We start from the raw sequence: 22,525 nt of genomic DNA on the forward strand, positions 1-22,525 counted from the left end.
ATAAATATGTCTGAATACATCTATTTATGGTACAGCATTTAACGGATGCAGAGTTAAATAAAAATAACAAAAATTCTTTGAAATTATTCTATTGTAGTAATGTAAACTGAATAAAATCCTCAATTTTAAAAAAATGTCTGGATGTAGTAATCAGAAACTGGGAGGAAATAATTTCATAATACAAGAAAATAATTTGGTAACACTTCACTCGAAGCCCTTTTTATATAATATTATTTACATAATATATATATATATATATATATATATATTTTTTTTTTTAAATAAATGAACTATGTCTTGTAATGCACCTTATAATGCATTGTATGATCTCATTAATAAGTGTAACCACAGTTATAATACATTTTAATGCTTTTCTTTTTATTGTTACACAAAAAATTTAATTCATTAAAACAAACAAACAATTCCAAATGTAACACAGAATCTGCATATATTATGCATTTTACCTTCGGGTTATAATTATAAAAAACATTATATAATGCATTAAATATAAAGTTCTCAAGTAAAGCATTACCAAAAATTAAAACGGTCCTAAAATGCAAACACAATTTTTTTTTCTTTTCATTTTAAGGCAACCTTGACATGTTCTTGTGAGATTCACCTGAGTGAGAAACCTCACCGTTCGAGTTTGTAATTTCAGCACCACTAGCATAACCAAACTGAATTACAGAACAACAGCTGTTGCTAAACCACTGCAACCCATCGCTCAGCCAAAAAGCTGCTGATGTCCAGACAATTCCATGCTTATAAACTGATAGAATGATAAATATCCCACCTGGAGACTTTTTGCACGGGCGAGCCGCCATCACATACGTCTGTCGGGGCAGGAGAGGGGATGACGGGAGGGACATGGAGACCCCTTTAGCCAGGCTGAGTCTGAGTCCTTCATCTGCGGGCAGGAACGGACGGACACTAGCAGGATCCTGCATCCCACCGCCAGGACACCTACGCTGGGAACTGAGCAGGTACGGCTCTCCTGATCACACAAAAAAACAAAAACTTGTTTCAAAGGTCCTGTTAGCACTAGCTGTTGCATATATTGACAGTAAAAAAAGCTAATATATTGCTCAGCTGCAGCAATGTGATTCTTCACAGAGCAGAAAAACACTGTTAACAGGTCGATAAACATCTGAAATAATCAAGTTAACAGCCCCAGTGAAACTGCCAGGCACGTTTGGCATTAACATGATTCGACTGACACTCTCCTAACACAAGATTGATTCAGTCGTCTTATAAAATACAAATAGAGCCACTGAGATTGAGTTTAGATTAAAAATGTGGCAAAATCCACAGACGCTGTCACTGTAAACTCTGAACGCCATCAAGAGAAGGAAAACTAATTAGCAGAGCTCAATAATAATACTGAACAACAGCTCTCTGATCTATTTTCATTACACGCTATTCACAGCACTGATTAAACACTACGCCTCAAGACTCTCTTTTCTCCATCTTACTGTTTTTTATTATTATCTTGCTTGCTTTTAATGTTTAAAGAACTGCTATAAAACCTGATAAGCTGAGATTGTTTTGTGCCACTTTAGGTGAAATAAACTACAGGCTTCTGGGAAAACTCATCTATTTGCTACTTACTATTTGAATGGAATACTAGCTTACTACAAACTTAGTGAACACTGTGCAGTGTATACTGAATAATGCTTACACACTTAAAAATTAAGGTGCTTTAAAAGGTTCTCCAAGCGATGCCATAGAAGAACCATTTTTGGTTCCACAAAGAACCATTCAGTCAAAGGTTCTTTGAAGAACCATCTCTTTCTTACCTTTTCATAATCTGAAGAACTTTCTTTCGCCACAAAGAACCTTTTGTGAAACAGAAAGGTTCTTTATGAAACCATTTAGACAAAAAAGGTTCTTCTATGGCATCGTGAAGCACCTTTATTTTTAAGAGTGTACTATAGTTAAAAATATACGTTATGCAATAACCAACAGTAGTGTAGTACAATTTCGGTCACATGACCTCATCAGCATCATGGTCATTATACACTCTCAAAAAGGATGTGTTAATTTTTAACACATTGTTTGTGTTATGTCTATTTTAGCACATTTTGTGTTACTTTGTGTTAAATGTGTGTTAAAAACTAAAAAGAAAAAAGAAAATATCCAACACAGTGTGTCCAACACAATATGTGTTAAATATCAGCCAATCACATTGCTGCTTGCGTCACTTCATGAGCCGTTGTTCTACTGAGACAAGCAAATTTCCTCGTGCTTCAAGTTTTCATCGTCAGGACCATAGGGTCAGGACATAACTTCGATGTGTGAAGGTAAGAAATGTTTGTATTTGCCATTATACGTTTTTAAAATGTCTTTTGTGATCGTTTGGAGACGGTCGAGGGGCATTTGGCACATATACGTGTTAGCCGGAAAACTGCCTCACGAATGGCCATGCGAGCTGCGCCCGCGACTGCTGCACATCTCAACGGCGGGAGCTTATTTTAACAAGCTGTATAGTTTCTTTTGTTAGATTAATTGTGAACAGAATAACTTTTAATTAATCATTGTCACGTTGTAGTGCTTCACGTGAGGAAATGCATTCGTTCGTCGCGTCTTTCTCTTTGAAAATGAACATTCGTGGTGCCATGTATTGTGCAAATTGCCCTAACGCTAACATAATCTCTGATGTTTAAGATTTTCTTGCCTTTTTAGCTATCGCTATTTTACAATATTCGCTATGTGTAGCCTATAACAACAATATCTTTATTTTACTCTTGCAGCTTTGAATGGAAGACACTCCTGAAGTGCTTGTGGCAGTTACTGACAGGAGACAAACGAGAGACTTCATCTCGACCCTTTTACGACCCTCACCATCACTTGTATGCTGATGAAAATATGTTAATAAAACGATTAATACTTCAAATACCACATTTTTTTTATTATTTAAAGTACAAACTTTATAAATCATTAACAACTTTTCACTCAAGGAACAATTAAAATGTTAAAATGACTGTATTGTGATTGTTTACCTCTTTTTTTAACCTTTTTGAGTTTTTATGTAATTGTTAATAGCAGGTTTAATAAATTGTGTTTAAACTATACATTAGTTTGCAGTGTCTTTATTGCACAAAACATCTGTTAAAAAATAACACATACTTGACACAAATTGTGTATTTATAACACAATAGTGTGCAGAAAAAAACAACACATTTTCTGTGTTAGCTGGAATAACACACTGGTTGAGTTAAAACTAACACAAAATGTGTTGTCCTTAACTAGACACAAAGGTGTGTTAAGAAACAACACAGGCTGTGTTGTTTTTAACACATCCTTTTTAAGAGTGTACTAAAACTAAAACCATTAAAAAATTGTTACTTCGGGGGGAAAAAAAACTCTTAATGAAATAAAATAAAATAGAATTCAATTCATTTAAGTTACTTTGACATACTAAAATAACTACTATATCGACATAATTAAATAATACTAATAAAATGACAAATCACTAAAATAAAATGCATACATTTAATTAATTTAGTTTAATTTGATGTATTTACATAATTACAAATAAAAATAAAATAGATGTTAGTAATATATATATATATATATATATATATATATATATATATATATATATATATATATATATGATGACAAAAACATTGAAAAATATGTTTTTTACTTAGTTAAATAAAAAAATTAATTCAAAATATTTTGTTAGCTATCTAGTAAAATATTATATATCTATTTTTTAATTAATAATTATTTAATATTTTATTTTACTTTTATTATTTATTACTTAAATTCAAATTTTTAAAATTTCTTCAGCAGCTGTCAGATCAACGTCAGAATTGTGAGATGTAAAATCAGAATTCCAAAGGGAAAAAGGCAGAATTATAAGATGTAAACTTATAATGTCAAAGAAAAAAAGGCAGATGTGACATGCAAACTTGGAATATCAAGAAAGAAAGAATTGTGAGATGTAAACTCATAATTCAAGAAAAAAACGTCAGAATTGTGCGATGTAAAATCACAATTCCAAGGGGGAAAAATGCAGAATTGTGAGATGTAAACTCAGAATTCCAAGAAAAAAGTCAGAATTGCGAGACATAAACTCATAATTCCAAGAAAAGTCAGAATTGTGGAATATCAACTCATAATTCCAAAAAAAAAGTCAGAATTGCGAAATGTAAACTCATAATTCCAAGAAAAAGTCAGAATTGTGAAATGAATTACAAGAAAAGTCAGAACTGCGAGATGTAAACTCATAATTAAAAAAAAAGTCAGAATTGTGTGGTGCAAAATCAGAATTCCATGGGGGGGGGGGGGCAGAATTATAGGATGTAAACTTGTAATTCCAAGAAAAAAGGCAGATTTGTAAGATGTAAACTCATAATTCAAAAAAAAAAAAAAGTCAGAATTGCGAAATGTAAACTTGGAATTTAAGGAAAAAGTCACAATCCTTTTTTATTTCTCACAATTCTATGAAAAATAGTCAAAATAAAAAAATCGCAATTCACCATTTTTGTATTCCATGGCAAAAATGGGCTTCCATAACTATTTTTAAACCAGTGCATGAGAAATCAAAAGAGAGATGTTAAAAATCACAGCTGTCATTTCGCCCAGTTCACAATGGAGATAGAAGGTCAAGATGAGTGCACTGCATTATGGGATACAGAATCTCACACAGTCCACTTTATTGCATACTGTGCATTTTTGGTCATTCAGAGCATTCAGTGCAGGCACACATAAAATTTACTGTAGAAACAGTATGATAGTACATTACTGTGAACATAGTGTCTTCCTCGCTTCCTCTCTTCTCCCACTCACTCTCTCCCACTGATGAAGAGCAAAACAAAGATGTCCAGTGTTTGAAAAGGCAATTAAATAGTGAGGAACACCAGAAAACAGGAAGTCTGCGTGCCCTAGTCACACCTCCGCTCTCTTTCAACACCCACTGGGGTCACGAGCATCTGGTCAGGGCGACCTCTGACGAAAGCGATGACAGACGAGGTCACAGCAAAAAAAAAAAAAGTGCATGCTGCGGTTTATTCTGGCCAAAAACACCCACTTGGACAGTCAGATAGGAAGAGATCATCTGACAGACAATCAAAGTAAATGAAAGCTGTTTTGTTTTAAAGTGCCTTATAGAGGTAAGTTTAGGCAAAGGTCGCATTTATGTATTCCTATAGTGCTTACAATACAGATTGATTCAAAGCAGCTTCACATGAATTAACTGAATGTACTTCACATTCAAAAACAATCATAAAATGTACATACAAAATAAAAAAGGTGTGCCTGAAACAAGTGCCTGAAGCCCTTTAAGAGAAGAATCATCCAACCAACAGAGGCTGGAATGAAACCAGTGAAGTTCAAACAGAGTGAGAGTGAGAAATCATGACTTGTGTTCATGTTATTGGCCCAAACCTACTCTTCTATAATTCACACCATCTAACCCAAACAGCTATAAATCCTTCATGATCAGTGGCTTGGCACAGAGAGACTTGTGTAACGGATCATTTGCAAAACAAACTATAAATTTTACGATCACTCTTTCCTTCCTTGAGACAGAGAGACAACATATACCAACATCTTCCTTTACAGCTGGAAGTTAAAAACTAATGAAGTGTGTTTCTGCCACAGAATTAAAAAACAGAAATAACTGTGACTTTATCTCACAAATGAAACTCAGAATTCCACTGAAAAAAAGAAATTGGATATGTAAACTCAGAATTCCAATAAAAAAAAATGTCAGAATTGTGAGATGTAAACTCAGAATTCCAACATGTACACTCAGAATTCCAAGAAAAAAAATCTGAATTGCAAGATGTAAACTCGGAATTCCAAGATGTACACTCAGACTTCCAAAAAAAAGTCAGAATTGTGAGATGTAATCTCAGAATTCCAAGATGTACACTCAGAATTCCAAGATAAAAAGTCAGAATTGCAAGATGTAAACTCGGAATTCCAAGATGTACACTCAGACTTCCAAGAAAAAAAGTCAGAATTGCAAGATGTAAACTCGGAATTCCAAGATGTACACTCAGACTTCCAAAAAAAAGTCAGAATTGTGAGATGTAATCTCAGAATTCCAAGATGTACACTCAGAATTCCAACATGTACACTCAGAATTCCAAGAAAAAAAATCTGAATTGCAAGATGTAAACTCGGAATTCCAAGATGTACACTCAGACTTCCAAAAAAAAGTCAGAATTGTGAGATGTAATCTCAGAATTCCAAGATGTACACTCAGAATTCCAAGATAAAAAGTCAGAATTGCAAGATGTAAACTCGGAATTCCAAGATGTACACTCAGACTTCCAAGAAAAAAAGTCAGAATTGTGAGATGTAAACTCAGAATTCCAGGGGGGGAGGGGGGAGTCAGAATTGCAAGATGTAAACTCGGAATTCCAAGATGTTCACTCAGAATTCCAAGATAAAAAGTCAGAATTGCAAGATGTAAACTCAGAATTCCGGGGGGGAGGGGGGAGTCAGAATTGCAAGATGTAAACTCGTAATTCCAAGATGTTCACTCAGAATTCCAAAAAAAAGTCAGAATTGTGAGATGTAATCTCAGAATTCCAAGATGTACACTCAGAATTCCAAAAAAAAGTCAGAATTGTGAGATGTAATCTCAGAATTCCAAGATGTACACTCAGAATTCCAAGATAAAAAGTCAGAATTGCAAGATGTAAACTCGGAATTCCAGGGGGGGGGGGAGGGGGGAGTCAGAATTGCAAGATGTAAACTCGGAATTCCAAGATGTTCACTCAGAATTCCAAGAAAAAAAGTCAGAATTGCAAGATGTAAACTCAGAATTCCAAGATGTACACTCAGAATTCCAAGATAAAAATTGTGAGATGTAAACTCGGAATTCCATTGGGAAAAAACAGAATTGCTAGATGGACACTCAGAATTCCAAGAAAAAAGTCAGAATTGTGAGATGTAAACCCAGAATTCCAAGGAAAAACTTCAGAATTGCAAGATATACACTCAGTATTCCACAAAAAAAAATGTAATTGCAAAATGGGCACTCAGAATTCCAAGAAAAAAGTCAGAGTTGTGAGATGTAAACTCAGAATTCCAAGAAAAAAAGTGAGAATTGTGAGATGCAAACTTGCAATTCTAAGGAAAAAGTCAGAATCCTTTGTTTATTTCTCACAATTCTAAGAAAATAGTCGTGAGTTGTGAGATAAAGTCGTAATTACCTTTTAGATTTTTTTTATAACGTAGCAGAAATGGGTTTCCATGAGAAAAAAAACTCAATTTTTAAACCATATTTTTAAACCAAATCATGCAAACAATTTTGTTACTTTAAGTCAGATATGAGCAAAACAGGTGTTATTAGAAGCAGGTGAACAGTTGTATTTAAGCATGATTGCAGTGCTGTATTGATCAAACTACTACTGTCAAAAATAACAGTTCTGAAAGCTTCAAAGCGTTTTGAGTTATAGCTGGAAACAAGAGGCTCTCAAAAACAGAGACAATCGCTTTTGAGCCTCTTTCATTGAGATAAAATAATGCTGATGTCAAGCCTGACATTTCAAGAGTCAAGGACAGAGACCTTTTGTGAGTCATTCTCTCTAGCAACAGACCACAACACTGAGAGTGCTTAAATTTCAGACAGAAAGACATACTCTTCATGTCACATTCTAGACGGATATCTGGACTGCTCTATCATTTCCTACAGCCACAGGTTTTTAAACAAGGGACACCACAAGAAAAAGAGTATAAAACAACTGAGATGCTCTGTCACCAAACATACCAAACTACATATCTTACCTTCTAAAAAAAGCTGAAATAAATCCTCATAAGCGACCAGAATGCGCTATAGTCTTACAAATATCAACCCTTATGCAAAACACACAGAAGGCAATAATGCAACAATACTATAATAATTAGTTGATTCAGTTTAATGTCTAATATATGCATATATTCTCACATCATTGGCTGACTAAGGAATTTTTTTCACATAAAGTTCAAGTTACTTATATATTTAAAAATATATATTATTTTAATAATTTTATTAGGTTTTATAGTACATTGCACACAAAAAAATGGATTAATCTGAGTTCTGAGGTCTTCTCCATAGATGATAAATGCAATGCTACAATTGAATAAAAGTAAGCATAACTACATAGACTATCTTTGGGTTGCCTAAAAATATGGCCTACGTAAGAAGCATGCTAGATTTTGGAAAAGCGTCTGAGACAGGCTGAATCATGACAGGTCAACCACAGACAGCCTTTGACAAACTAAAAGGAAAACGGACTAAAGCGAAGAGACAGAAAAGTAGAGAGAAAGGCAGTTTGAGCGACACTAAAGTAAACTAACCCAACCTACATTTGCTCTTTGGGTCTAGAGCAAACCGCACGCAGCAGACCGACAATTTCAGCTGTGCTCAACCCAAGAAACCAGGCCTAACTAATTATACCGGTGAACGGACATCTGATTACAACCTCTCTAGACATTCCTAGCCAAAACAGACAGAGACTGCTAATTATAATAGTATGATTATATTTATAAAGGCTCTGATTAGACCAGGATTGACGATTAATGCATATAATGCATAAGGGAGAGGTTGCAATTTTTTATTTTTAGTGAAACTTTCAACTGTGAAAAGTGAAACTTTTTTTTTTTTTTTTTAGCAAAATCATATATAAACAGTGGAAAGACATGGTTTGGTTCTTTTAAAGCTACATTTTTACTGTATTTTAACTGAGTTTGACTTCTTATTTCTATATTTTTCACCCATAGTGTCTTGTCCTGGTGTATTCTGAGGTGAATATCTTGAGATCAGATGTGAGGGTGTATCTCTGGCTTCTGTGAGTCTGCTAGTGAAATAAATCTGGCCTCAGGAATGCGAGTCGTCATTGTTAAAGCCTCTAAAAGCTGAAGAATAAAAGCCCACCAGCCCCTGCTTCACCTCCCCTCACACACACACTGAACAAAGGGACATAACCTTGAGAGGGATGAGCCCTATTCAGACAGAAAGAGGCGTTTAGTATTCAGACTCTGTGGCTCGGCTTGTCACACATACAGTAAAGCGCCTGTGGAGAAGATCCTGAGTCACACACTGTGTTTGAGTTTAATTACTGACCTGTGGAGAGCTCAGATTGACTTGAATTAATGCATTCGTTTTTGATCATGAGCTCTGCTCAGTGTGTACAGGACATGTGTGCAAAAATTGTGTGTGTGTTTATGATCAGCCGGATAATCTGGGAATAATTAATGCAGATTCTCTTTGTTAAATCTACAAAGGTGACTGACTGAGAGATTGAAACCCTGGAGATACTGAACAACAGCAATGACCGAGAGAGAGAGAAATGCAACAGAAGAGGTGAGAGAAAGAAAGAAAGAAAGAAAGAAAGAAAGAAAGAAAGAAAGAAAGAAAGAAAGAAAGAAAGAAAGAAAGAAAGAAAGAAAGAAAGAAAGAAAGAAAGAAAGAAAGAAAGACAGGGGCACATTTTAAGAGGAAGAGAAGGGTAGAAGATGCAAAAGTATAAGAAAATGAGTAGTAGAAGAAGAAGAAGACTACGACAAAGGATGAATAGGGCCCTATGATTTCCACAATGGTAAAAAGTGGATGGAATTGCGGAATCCAGTCATAAAAATGGAATTTACTATGTAACATGGAATGTCATGGAATTTGTCACCTTTGACTGAATTAATCAAAAGTAAATCATTACACTTGAATCAGAATATTAAGCCACAAAATATAATATAATACAAATATAATATATAAGCTGATGTGAAATTGCATGTTTTATCATTTTAATTAATTAAACATGCTTTTTGGTTAATAATATTTCATTTAGACATTAAAAAGAAGTAGAGAAAATTAAAACCGAAAAAAATGAATTTCGAAAAAAATTAAATGGAGAAAAGGAAGAAGAAAAACAAAGAGTAAAAGAAAGAAAAGAAGAGGCTGAGAAGAGTAAGAGGAAAAAGAAGATGAAAAGAGAGGAAGACGAAGAGCAAGAAAGAAGAGGAAAAGAAAGAAAATGAAAGAAGTGAGAGTAGGGGAAGAGGAAGAAGAAAAGAAAGAAAGAAAAGAAAGAAAGAAAGAAAGAAAGAAAGAAAGAAAGAAAGAAAGAAAGAAAGAAAGAAAGAAAGAAAGAAAGAAAGAAAGAGAAGAGGAAGACGAAGAAGGAAGAAGGAAGAGGAAAAGAAAAAAAAGAAAAGCGAGAGGCAGAGGAGGAGAAGGAGGAGGAAGAGGAAAAGAAAGAAAAAGAAGTGAGAGGCAGAGAAGAGGAAGAGGAAAAAGAAGAGGAGGAAAAGAGAGGAAGAGAAGAGGAAGACGAAGATGGAAGAGGAAAAGAAAGAAGTGAGAGGCAGAGAAGAGGAAGAAGGAGGAAGAGGAAAAAGAAAAAGTGGCAAAGAGGAAGAGGGAGATGTGGAAGAAAATGAAGGAGGAACAGGAGGAGGAAAAGAAAGAAAAAGAAGCAAGAGGCCAAGAAGAGGAAGAAGAAAAAGAAATAAGAAGGAAGAGGAAAAGAAAGATAAAAGGAAGAAGAGAGAGGCAGAGAAGAGAATGAAGAAGAGGAATCGAGAGCAAGATGAAGATTAAACAGGAACATTAGGAGAAATAATGAATTAGAGAACAACGCAGGAAAGAAAAAATGAAATGAAAGAAAATATATAACAAGGAAGAGAAAGATGAAGAAAGTGAGAAACAGGAAAAGAATGAAACTGGAAAATTAAGAGAATAAAAAGGGAAAGGAAAGTGGAAAATTAAGAACTGAAATAGAGAGGGAAAAAAAGAAGAGGAAATGTGAGATAGAAAGAGAACAAGGACAAGTGGAATATGTGGAAGAGGAAGAGAAAGAGAAGAGATAAAGAAAAGAGGAAGAGAAAGAAAGAAAGTGCTGTATTGATGTGATGTGAGTGTGGATCACTCAGCATGTTATCAGACTTATTCAACTCACTCACAATAGATCCACAGGCTCACAATCACACAAACACACACACAGTTTCCTGTCATTCACACACTCACAGCTCTCTATAGAAATCCATTCACTATCAACAACAACAGACCCAGCGACACACACACAGACGGCTTGAATCGTTGTCACATCCATTCACAAATACACTTTGCATTTATCTCAGTGAAAACAGTCAAATTTCGTGACCCTGTGAATTTTTAGCATCATTACTCCAGTCTTCAGTGTCACATGATCCTTCAGAAATCATTAAATATGCTGATTTGCTGTTCAATTATTATCAGTTATTAGAAGGCGGCATCATATCTAAAGTGCACATACACTCCCTAGGTAGCTAGCTCACAAAATCCAAGCAAAAAGCAGGAGAGCCAAATTGACTTAGCAGAAAAGAGTTGTAATACACTAGAGACGTTAAAGCCAAGAGCACGTCACTGAAACATCCTCCGTGGGAACATATTAGGCCGTTAAGGCGACGGGATGCCACAAGCAGACAGACATCTGAAGTCTGAGCATCTCAGCACTGGCAGAACAGTCTGGAGTCTCTTTCCCAGAAGCCCCAAGGGCTCAGAGACGGAGGGGCACGACATGTTCCAGCTCTCTTCACAAACGCTCTGTTTCAAGTGGGATGGGAAAAGAATCTGAGTCCAGAGCAGAGCCTTACCCTCATGTCTTTATATGAGAAAGAACGCACAGCTCTGACTAAAAGTTAGAAACCTAACCACATTTTTCAGTAGCTCAGCTGTTCTTTAAATAGAGAACCATTTCTAGTATCATGCTGCTTTTTAAATATAATACAGTTATTCTCTCACAAAGCAAGCTGTTCATGTAAATCTATCAGTTTAAATAACAATTCAGGCATATTTAAAGCCTGTCAAGTCCACTATGTGGCCAACTTGGCTACATATGCAGGCAACTTTTAAAGTACAGCTCCAATCTACCTAAACAGGAAAAGACGGACATCTCCAAAACAATGCAATATTACAAATTTTATGTCACTAAAAAATTTCAAGCCAGCAAAAAACAGTAGAATAAATTGGGCTTTTCACATTAATACCAAATAAATCTGTGAAATAAATCTGGCCTCAGGAATGCGAGTCGTCATTGTTAAAGCCTCTAAAAGCTGAAGAATAAAAGCCCACCAGCCCCTGCTTCACCTCCCCTCACACACACACTGAACAAAGGGACATATAAACTTTTATTTCATTTTATTTATTTCATTTTATTTTATTAAAATTAACACTGGCAGAAAATTTGTATTAAGAAATAATAATAATAATAATAATAATTAATTAATTTAATTAATTTGATTTAATAAATATAATAAATACATATATATTTTTCTTTTATATTATTATAATATTTATAATATAAATTATATTTTATAATATAAATTCTTTATATGTATACAGTACATGTTGGATGGATTTCCATTTAACCTCAAATCAGCACAAAAAAAAAATGCAGAATAAGACTGTAAATTCTCCGCTCTTTGAGGATTTGGCAGATGTCCCAGGAGCTCAGGGAGGTAAAACCTCAAGCTATCATCGAGGTTGAACGTGGTCTGTCACATTTACGAGTCTCAGGGCTTCGATGAAAGTCATTCCTCTCCAAAACATGACCTTACTTTACTGCTGATGTACAAGGACAACATCTCCACACGTCTCCTGTAAATCTCATGTAAATCTCCTGTGCATCTTAAAAAGATGTTTTGCAAAGCGTGACAGAATTGTTTTACAGATATCTGCAGCTTAAAGGATTTGTTCAGCCAAAAATGAAAATTCATCATTTATTCACTTTCAAATCATTCCAATCCTTTATGAAAGTTATTTCTGTGGAGCACAAAGGAGAAATTCTGATTAATGTTCTGATTCTGTGAACTGGATCAAATGATTCATTTAAAAGAGTCAACTCTAAAGAATGATTCATTCATTCAGTTTGTGATCAGTGGAGGAAAGAATGACACAAGGGTGAGTAAATGATGACAGAAATGTCATTTTAAAGTGAAAAGATATTAGTTAATATTAGTTAGAAGCTAGATATTAGTCGTGTTTAACATGAGCTTAATCCTTCTTTTAAGAACATATTTAAAGGATTCACTCACAATAAGCCACATAAACCATGAGGAATGACAGTAAGAACTGAGATTACACAAAGTTAGGCTCTGAAACCAAAATCCTATTTGTTTTCTGCATGGAGAAATTAATTTTTAGACATAATGCCTAAACTTTTCAGGACAGACGTACCATGAGCTCTGAGCCTGTTTCTGTAGAAGGATCAGGAATGAGCGGCATTAACACAGACCATTAAGCAGAGCGTGGAGCGAGGATCAGTGAGGGTGAAGGGAACAACAGAAGAACTGCATGACTGGACATCAGGAAGACACAGATCAGACACTTTTAGTGGAGTTAAATGAAAGCAAATGTGGCCCACCTCACACCATGTAATACTTCAATTGTAAACAAGCAAATGGTGCAATTAGTTTTTCAAAAGCACGGAGCCATGCATTCATACACTAAAAGTTTTTTTTTAAAGAAGTATTTTATGCTCACCAAGGCTGCATTTATTTGAGTAAAAATACATTAAAAACAGAACTATTGTGAAATATTTTTACAATCAAAATGACCATTTTCTATGTGAATATATTTTAAAATGTAATTTATTTTTGGGATCAAAGCTGAATTTTCAGCATCATTCCTTCAGTGTCCAGTGTCACATGATCCTTCAGAAATCATTCTAAAGTGACAAAAGAACAGCATTTATGATTTGTAGATTTAATAATTTCTAGATTTTTTTATTTTATATTTCAAATTGCATAATTTTATCATTTTTGCTATTTTTAAAATGTATTTTTTTATGTGTGTCTTCTTGTTTTGTTTAGTTTTTTTTATTAATGTATTTATTTCTTCTGTGTATTGGGAGCTTTACCAAGACAAATCCCCTGTATGTGCATATTTGCCAACAAATTTCATTCTATTATTATTCTAGTATTTTTTTTATTAATTTATTTCTTATTATTTTTATTATTATTATAAATAACTATTTTTAAACAAGTAAATAAAAAAAATTATTATTATTATTTAAATCAATTAAATTTAACTTTTTATTATTATTATTATTATTATTATTATTATTAATAATAATAATAATAATAATAATAATAATATCTCATAGATTTCAACTATTTAAAAAATATATTTTTTATTTAAATTTTTTTTATTTTATTTATTTATTTTTATTTATTTATTAAAATTAACACTGGCAGAAAAGTTTCATTAATAATAATAATAATAATAATAATAATAATAATAATAATAATGACCAATTATTTAAAATAATTAAATTAAATGTATTATTTAAATTTAAAAAATATTATTATTATTATTATTATTATTATTATTATTATTATTATTATGATGATTATCATCATCATCATCATCATCATCATCTCACAGATTTAAACTATTTTCATTTTCCCATTTAAAAAAATTACAAACAATTTTTTTTTAATTATTATTAAAAAATGAAAACTGGCAGAAAATGTTCATTAATAATAATAATAATAATAATAATAAATTATTAATTATTTAAATAAATTTAATTAAATTTGTATTATTATTATTATTATTATTAATATAATTATTATCATCATCATCATCTCACAGATTTCAACTCTTTAAATTTTTTTATTTAAAAATTACAAACAATATTTTATTTTATTTTATTTTATTAAAAGTAACACTGGCAGAAAAGTCTCATTAATAAAAATAATAACAATAATAATTATTTATTTAAATAAATTATTGTTTGTTTATTATTTTATTAATAAATTATTTAAATAAATTAAATGAATATTTATGTATATGTGTCTTACGTTTTTTTTATATATTTATTCTTTCAGTGTATTGAAAGCTTTACCAAAACAAATCCCATGTATATGTGTGTAAGCATACTTGCCAATAAATTTTATTCTGATTCACTTACACATCACAAATTTTTCACAACATAAGGTTGTTTACACAGATACAGCAGTATTTCTATTATTTTTGTTTTTGTTATTTTACTTTATATTTTAATTCAATTGTTTTATGTGTCTATTATTTATTTTTCAATTTATTCTTGAGGCTTTTTTTATTATTATTTTTTTTTTCTGTGTACTGGAAGCTTGGCCAATACAAACCTCATGTTTGTATAAGCATACCTGGCAATAAATCCAATTCTGATTCTGAAATACAATCTTGCATAACATCATAAATGTCTTTACTGTCACTTTTGATTAATTTTAATGCATCCCTGCTGACTAAAAGTATTCATTTCTTTCAAAAAAATTACTCTAAACCTTGGAACCATAGTGTTTATTCAGTTCTGCATTGTATGTAATCTCATATCCCACAAAATATTCTAAAACTACCCTCACTAGTCTCCCGCCACAACCCACAATCAGGATGAGTGTTCGCAGGCGGTAAATGTGAATCAGAGGAACTATTAACCCCCCACGACTCTTTGTCATAAGGAAAAGCACAATGACGACGGGTCAGTAGTTCAGCCGGGCCTCTGAACGCTACACAGACTATTCATCAACGTGCACAATCACAGCCGTGTGAGAGAGAAAAGCTGAAACGCACACACACTCATGATCAACACTTCTATGCATGGGAACTCAGCGATTCTTTTCTTAGTGATTCCCTTAATGATTCTTTTATATACCAGACCAAGGTTTTCCGAATTGGGGTTTCCCTAAAAAATCAGCACAGAAAGTTGTGCATGAACATGCATGAGTCATTCTGTTTGACTAAACAACAGTGTAATGTTTTGTAGTGGCAGCAGGCCAAGCCTAGACTCCCATGTAATCCTGATCAGGCAATGACATCACTCCCGTTCAGTGCCAAATATGAGGTGGCTTTATTTGTTTAGCTTCTTTTTCATCCCCTTTTCTTTTATTCTTGGGTTTCAAATGCGTTTTCAAGGTCATGGACACTGGTGGGACCTTGGAGGAGAAAGAGGGGAAATGAGACGTGCTCCACCAGTCAGAGATTTGGATGCCAATTGGCCAGCAGGGAATAAAATGGCAGCGATTAGGAAGTGAAGCCAGACAGTTGACTACTGACAAAGTCTGGTGAAGTTTACAGCCAACAACCGTCTATTTAGACAGGAAGAGACTGGTCGATACCAACAGCAGATTCATAATAGAAAGACAGGAAGAGACTGTCTAACATAAAAAAAATATATATATATATTTGTGATTAGCTATTTTTAAAATCAAAAGAGCCTAAGTGAACAGATGAAAGCTTGACTGAATGATGTAAATGACAGAATAAAAATTAGTAATTAAAAAAATATAATAAAATAAAATAAAAAAAAGTTATACATTATAAATATATAAATTATGACAATTGGTCATTAAAAAATAAAATAAAATGTTGGGTAAATAAAAATTAATGAAAAATCCAAATAGAATGGAGAAAAAAAAATTATATATAGCCACTCAAAACTTTGGGATCAGTACAATTTTTAATGTTTTTTTTTTTTAAGTCATGCCCATTAAAGTTTCATTTTATTTGATCAAAAATACAGTGGCAGAAAAGTGTCATTAATAAAAATTATAATAATAATAATTATTATTATTATTAAAAAAAAAAATTAATAAAATATTTAAATTAATTAAATTAATATGTATGTATATGTGTCTTATGAAAACTGGTCATTAAATAATAAAATAAAACAAAATAAAAAACTCATGTTACTGACAAGAAATTATAAATGAATGGAAAATGGTCTTTAAAAACTAAATGTTGGGTAAAAAGAGAAATGGTTTTTATTTATGAAAATGTCAGAAATAGAATGGATATATATAGAATGGATATATATAACAAGAAATCAGAAATACAATGGAAATATATATATAGAGAGAGAAAGAGACTGTCTGACTGACAACAAAAAATACTTGCATTTAGCTCATTTACAATGAAAGCAGCTTAAATGAACAGAAGAAAGCTTGACTGAATGATGTAAAGCCTGAATAGACTCTCACTGGTCTGTTATTTGAGTCTGACATCATTGTGGTTCTGTATAACATAAACAAAAGAGTTTTAAAATGAGATCTGGGATCATTATGCAAAGAAAATCGAATGCTGTGGCATGTTAATGTGTTGTAGTGAATCCTGTCATTATCTCTGCGCTGCTGTTGTTGATTTTGTCCCGGGGTGTGACGGCTACCTGCCAGTTTTCCTCTCCAATGCATTCATCTCTGACAGAAAATACAGCAATAATTCATCTCACAGAATGTAATGAGATTTAAAAGGCTCATGACCTGAAATTAAATGTTCCTGCAGAAGTGTAACCTTCCAAAAACCTTCTGACTTGAGAAAACATCTGAAAACAATTTTTTTTTTTTTTTTAATGAAGAAATCTGAATAGAATGAAAAATGGGCATACAAAAGTAGATGTTGCCTGTAAAAAATTTATAGAATGGAAAATGAAAAAAAAAGTTTTTTTTTTTTTAAAGAAATCAGAAATACAATGGAAAATAGTCATAAAAAACTAAATGTTGGCTAAAAAAAAAAGTTATTTTTTTTAAATGAAGAATCAGAAATAGAATGGAAAATGGTCATAAAAAACTAAATGTTGGCTGGAAAAAAAATGCCTGTTTAATTCTACTAATCAGAAAGAGAACGTATAATGGTCATTAAAAAAACGCTAACTTAAAAAAAAATGAACAATCCATTTAATTCTAATGATCAGAAATAAAATGGAAATTGATAATAAATAAAATATAGAAAAATTAAATAAAAAACAAAAACCTAAATATTGGGTAAAATAAGAATTAAAAAAAAATAAAACTATCTGCCAATTAATTCTAATTATCAGAAACAGAATGAGAAATGGTAATTAAAAAACAAACAAAACAAAAAATAAATAAAAACAACACATATAAATGAACAGCCTTTTGTAATTATAATGATCAGAAATAGAATGGATAATCATCATAAAAAAATAAATGTGGACTAAAAAAAATGCATAAAAAAGAATCATAATATTTTTAATGAGAAATAATAATAAGTATGTCTCTTGATTGCATTTTATGCAACCATAGAGTGCACTATTGTCTTGTCAATAAGAAGATTAAAAACATAAAGAAGGTCTTTAGTGGTGCGTTTGGTGGTGTAGTTATGTACACAGAAATATACTTTTCCTGTTAGCACAGACAACATATCACAAAATGTATTTAAGCTAATGTTTGTGCTGTACTCTTTGTAAAGCATGTGTTATTTACAACTGTCAAACATTCGGTGTAAACATTTAATTGTGTTGTTTGTGATTCACTATCATTTCAGAGTTTTTATAATGCCTCTCATATACATGTATTTATTTATTAAATAAAATAAAATAACCAAACAATTTATGCATGAAATATCTTTACAAAGAAAGTATACTTTAGAGCTTGATGTACTCAAACCAAAAGATCACAATACTGATTATGTAATAAATGCAATGCATTCACGTTATGAAACGCCTGGATTCAAAAACAAAACACTCAAACGGTAAAACATTCTGAATGAATAAGCCACATTTAAAGCCGTTGTAAAACCATGAGATATTCATACACCTGTGACCTCTATAATTCTATATTACTACACCATGTAACCTGCAACCTGCAATTACACAATGCATCAGCACATCTGATGCATTCACTTGCGTTCAATGAAGCCGTCAACACTGGAAAAGCTCGTCTGACACACAGTTTGTAGACTAGAGTTTTTGCTAAGTGTCAAACTATAAAAAAAATTGCAGACACCGGCGAGACTGAAGTAAATAAAGGTTAAAAATACACAGAAATCACTTGAGGAATACCTGCTAAAGCAGCAGAAGCTCTGAACACCCAAGAGGCAGCTATTAGCTGGGCGTTGCTGTAACCACACACACACACACACACACACACACACACACACAGAGCGTCTTTGAGGTCTGGGAGTTCAGGTGTGTCCTCACGTGTCCCAGCCCAACTCTCACATTACCAGACGCACAGAATAACAGCTCCATGGGAATGGACATGAGTCAGGGCCGCACTCACGACGGCTGTTTACAAGACCTTGGCAGGCAACACTCGCGTTCAACCTCTCACCTTTCCTGTTTGTTCTCTCACTCTCTCCTCTTACACCGTCGGTCATTCACTGACGTGTATTACTGAGCACAATAATGGCATGCTGCAACGATATGAACTTGAGTATGTGTGTGAAAGAGAGAAACTATTCAATTTCAGCTCTGAAACAGAAACACTCATCGAACTCAATACAACTGATAAGAATAATCAAGATTATCAGATAAGAGTGATATGACTTTGTTCTGCTTTGGAGATGTCAAATATCACAAGACAGACAACAAGTAATCTCTCTTAAGCCACCAAAAGCACAAATAACACATGGTTGAAGACATGAACTGCATGTAAAGTGTTTTTTCCCCCCATTTTTTAGAATGATTTCGGGTGTAAATCCAGCTGAAAAGACAAAAACAAGAAATTATATTTTGCAAATGAAAAATAAAATGTATTTTAGGATATTTTTGCATTGTGAAATTTTTATGTTAAGCACATTTTTCTCCCAAATTCTCTTTACTGTAATGCAAAAAAATTGTGTCGTCACTACCCTATATATATATGTGTGTGTGTATGAATCAGTAAAAAACATTATTTATTATGTTTTTATTATTTTTAGAGCTGCAAAAGGATTAGTCAAAATTAATCAATTCAATATAAATATAATTTTGGAAAAATATTTGTATGTATTTGTATGTAAACACTTGTATACAATTTATATTATACATAAATATAAATATTCTACATATAAATCTAACATATGTTTCCTCAATGTATACATGTATGTGTGTGTATTTACTTATGCATAATAAAAATACACAGTACACACACATACTATGCAAAAATAAACTTTTATTTTGAATAAATTAATTGTGAATAATTGTTTTGGCAACGGTTATTAATTTTATATTACATTGTTTAATATTACTGCTTAAATATGATTATTTTTAATTTAGGGTTTACATTTTTTTTTAATTATAATGATCAGAAATAGAATGGAAAAAAATAGCATAAAATAGAATAGCATAAATCTGTACTAATGTATGACCGTAAACTTTGATGTTTATATGTATGTATGTATGTATGTATGTATGTATGTATAATAAGCAGCACATTTTTACCAACATTGAAAAAAATTACCATATTAGAATTATTTCTGAAGGATCATGTGACACTGAAGACTGGAGTAATGATGCTGAAAATTCATCTTTGTATCACAGGAATAAATTCTATTTTTACAATATATTACAATAGAAAACCACTATTTTAAATTGCAATAATTTTTCACAATTTTATATTTTTTTCTATATTTTTAATCAAATAAATGCAGCCTTGATGAGCAGAAAAGTCTTCTTTAAAAAACATTAAAAATCTTACTGATCCCAAAATTGTTAATTTGGGGTAAAATATGAGTTGGACATCTTTAGTAAGATTCAGTAAAAGCAGGGCATTCTAGAAAAGCTTGTCCAGTCACTGACTGTCATGTGTCTCAGGTCAACAGGGGTCTCGTGAACAGGGTCAGTGTGGTTTAGGGGCTCTCACACACACCTGTGGCTCCCTGTCCAGACGTGTTCGTTACTGTCAACAAACCGTCTCAGAGAACGGCGTCCCTGAAAACCACCGTGACGCAGACGAGATACAGGTACAGCCGCATGTTAAAGGCCACAGCTGGGTAATGGCACCACGGGTGGAATTTTCCAAGAGGTTTCCTCTTTATTATCCTTGGATCAGTGAGCTGAATAACAGAGGATGGTCGGGTGTAAAGAAAAAACATTCGGGTCCAGAAATATCTTGGGTAAAATCAAGGCTACAGTCAAACACGCCTTCATGTCAACCAGCAAAATACACATAATTATCTTAATATGCTTTATTAAACTTAATAAAATTATGCTTAATAGTACTATATACCAAATGCATCACCCTGTACATTTTTTTTTTTTTTTTTGCTCTGATGTAAAAGTACTGCTTTATATTTTTTAAAAGCAACAAAATAACTGTGAAACTGTGAAAATACAAAGCAGAACGTGTGTAATTTTATATTACATAGTATATACAATTTTAGTCATACAGAGCACTAGGGGTGTGAAATTGACAATAATTATGTCTTAATGTATTCTGGGATTTTGTCATAAACAAATTAGACCATCTGATTCTGAATAACTTTTGTGCTGGTGGCTGGTTCATATTTTCTACCTTTGATTGATTTCCAGGGGCATTTTACCTTTGTAAAAGCATTTTTTTTTTAATCATATTAAATGTGTGCATAATGTTTGTAAATTTCAATTAATTCATTTTTTACAGTAAGACAAATCAAACCTCGCAATCAAATTAAATCAGCATGAACCGAATACATTTTTGCACTACAGACGCTGCATGTATTTACACAGCAATTACAATTGTATAAATAATGGTATGAGAATAATATTTTGAATACTGAAATATGGTACAAATATTGAAATATAAAATCAATTTTTTCCCTAAATACTCCAGATGCATATACTTTACTTATTTATTTATTTATTTATATTACTATTATTATTATTTGTTGTTTACATTTGATTATCATTATAATGTTATAAGCAGTTTTTTTTTTTTCAAGTTTTTTTTCTTTTTTTTGTAATTTTAATGTAATGAGAACAATTTCTTTACAATATGTGACCCTGGACCACAAAACCAGTCTTAAGTCGCTGGGGTATGTTTGTAGCAATAGCCAAAAATACATTGCATGGGTCAAAATTTTTGATTTTTCTTTTATGCCAAAAATCATTAAGAAATTAAGTAAAGTTCATGTTCCATGAAGATTTTTTGTAAAATTCCTACTGTAAACATATCAAAATGTAATTTTTGATTTGTAATATGCATTGTTAAGAACCTAATTTGGACAACTTTAAAGGTGATTTTCTCAGTCTTTTTGATTTTTTTGCATCCTCAGATTCCAGATTTTCAAATAGATGTATCTCGGCCAAATATTGTCCTATCCTAACAAACTATACATCAATAGAAAGCTTATTTATTGAGCTCCAGGGTCCAGGGTCACATATGGTATGAGAATTAGATCAATTTGTTTAAAAATGCTGATTCATTCAGAAATGAATGTAAAAAACATCTCTGTTGTGGCTTTTTTTGGAAATTCTCTTTGACAAAACTGACAATAATGATAATACTGTGTCTAAAATGTCACAATATTAACTTCTTGCTTATACTGTTGCCCAAATGAAGTTCTTAGCAATGCATATTATTAATAAAATATTGCATTTTTATATATTTACGGTAGGAAATGTATAAAATGTCTTCATGGAACATGATCTTTAATTAATATCTAATGATTTTTGGCAGAAAAGAAAAATCTATGATTTTGACCCATACAATGTATTTTTGGCTATTACTACAAATATACGGATGCTACTTAAGACTGGTTTTGTGGTCTAGGGTCACATATGTTAAATTTAGTGCTAACTGTACTAGGCTACATCACGAAAGTGAAAGTGTGTCTTTTAATACCTGGTTTTGTTTGTTTTTTGCAGAG

The 22,525-nt window shown here is 32.3% G+C and overlaps 1 protein-coding gene across 3 annotated transcripts in view; it reads right to left on the reverse strand.

Moving 5' to 3' along the window:
• Positions 1 to 22,525, reverse strand: part of tanc1b (tetratricopeptide repeat, ankyrin repeat and coiled-coil containing 1b) — a 229,735-nt gene that overhangs the window by 170,804 nt on the left and 36,406 nt on the right. For all 3 annotated transcript variants that reach the window (XM_073845254.1, XM_073845253.1, XM_073845256.1), the window contains exon 2: positions 794 to 994. In XM_073845254.1, the coding sequence (XP_073701355.1) occupies positions 794 to 994 (201 nt within the window). The remainder of the gene's footprint in view (positions 1 to 793; positions 995 to 22,525) is intronic.

This window comes from Garra rufa, chromosome 8 (assembly GCF_049309525.1).
Source record: "Garra rufa chromosome 8, GarRuf1.0, whole genome shotgun sequence".
Lineage (NCBI taxonomy): Eukaryota > Metazoa > Chordata > Actinopteri > Cypriniformes > Cyprinidae > Garra > Garra rufa.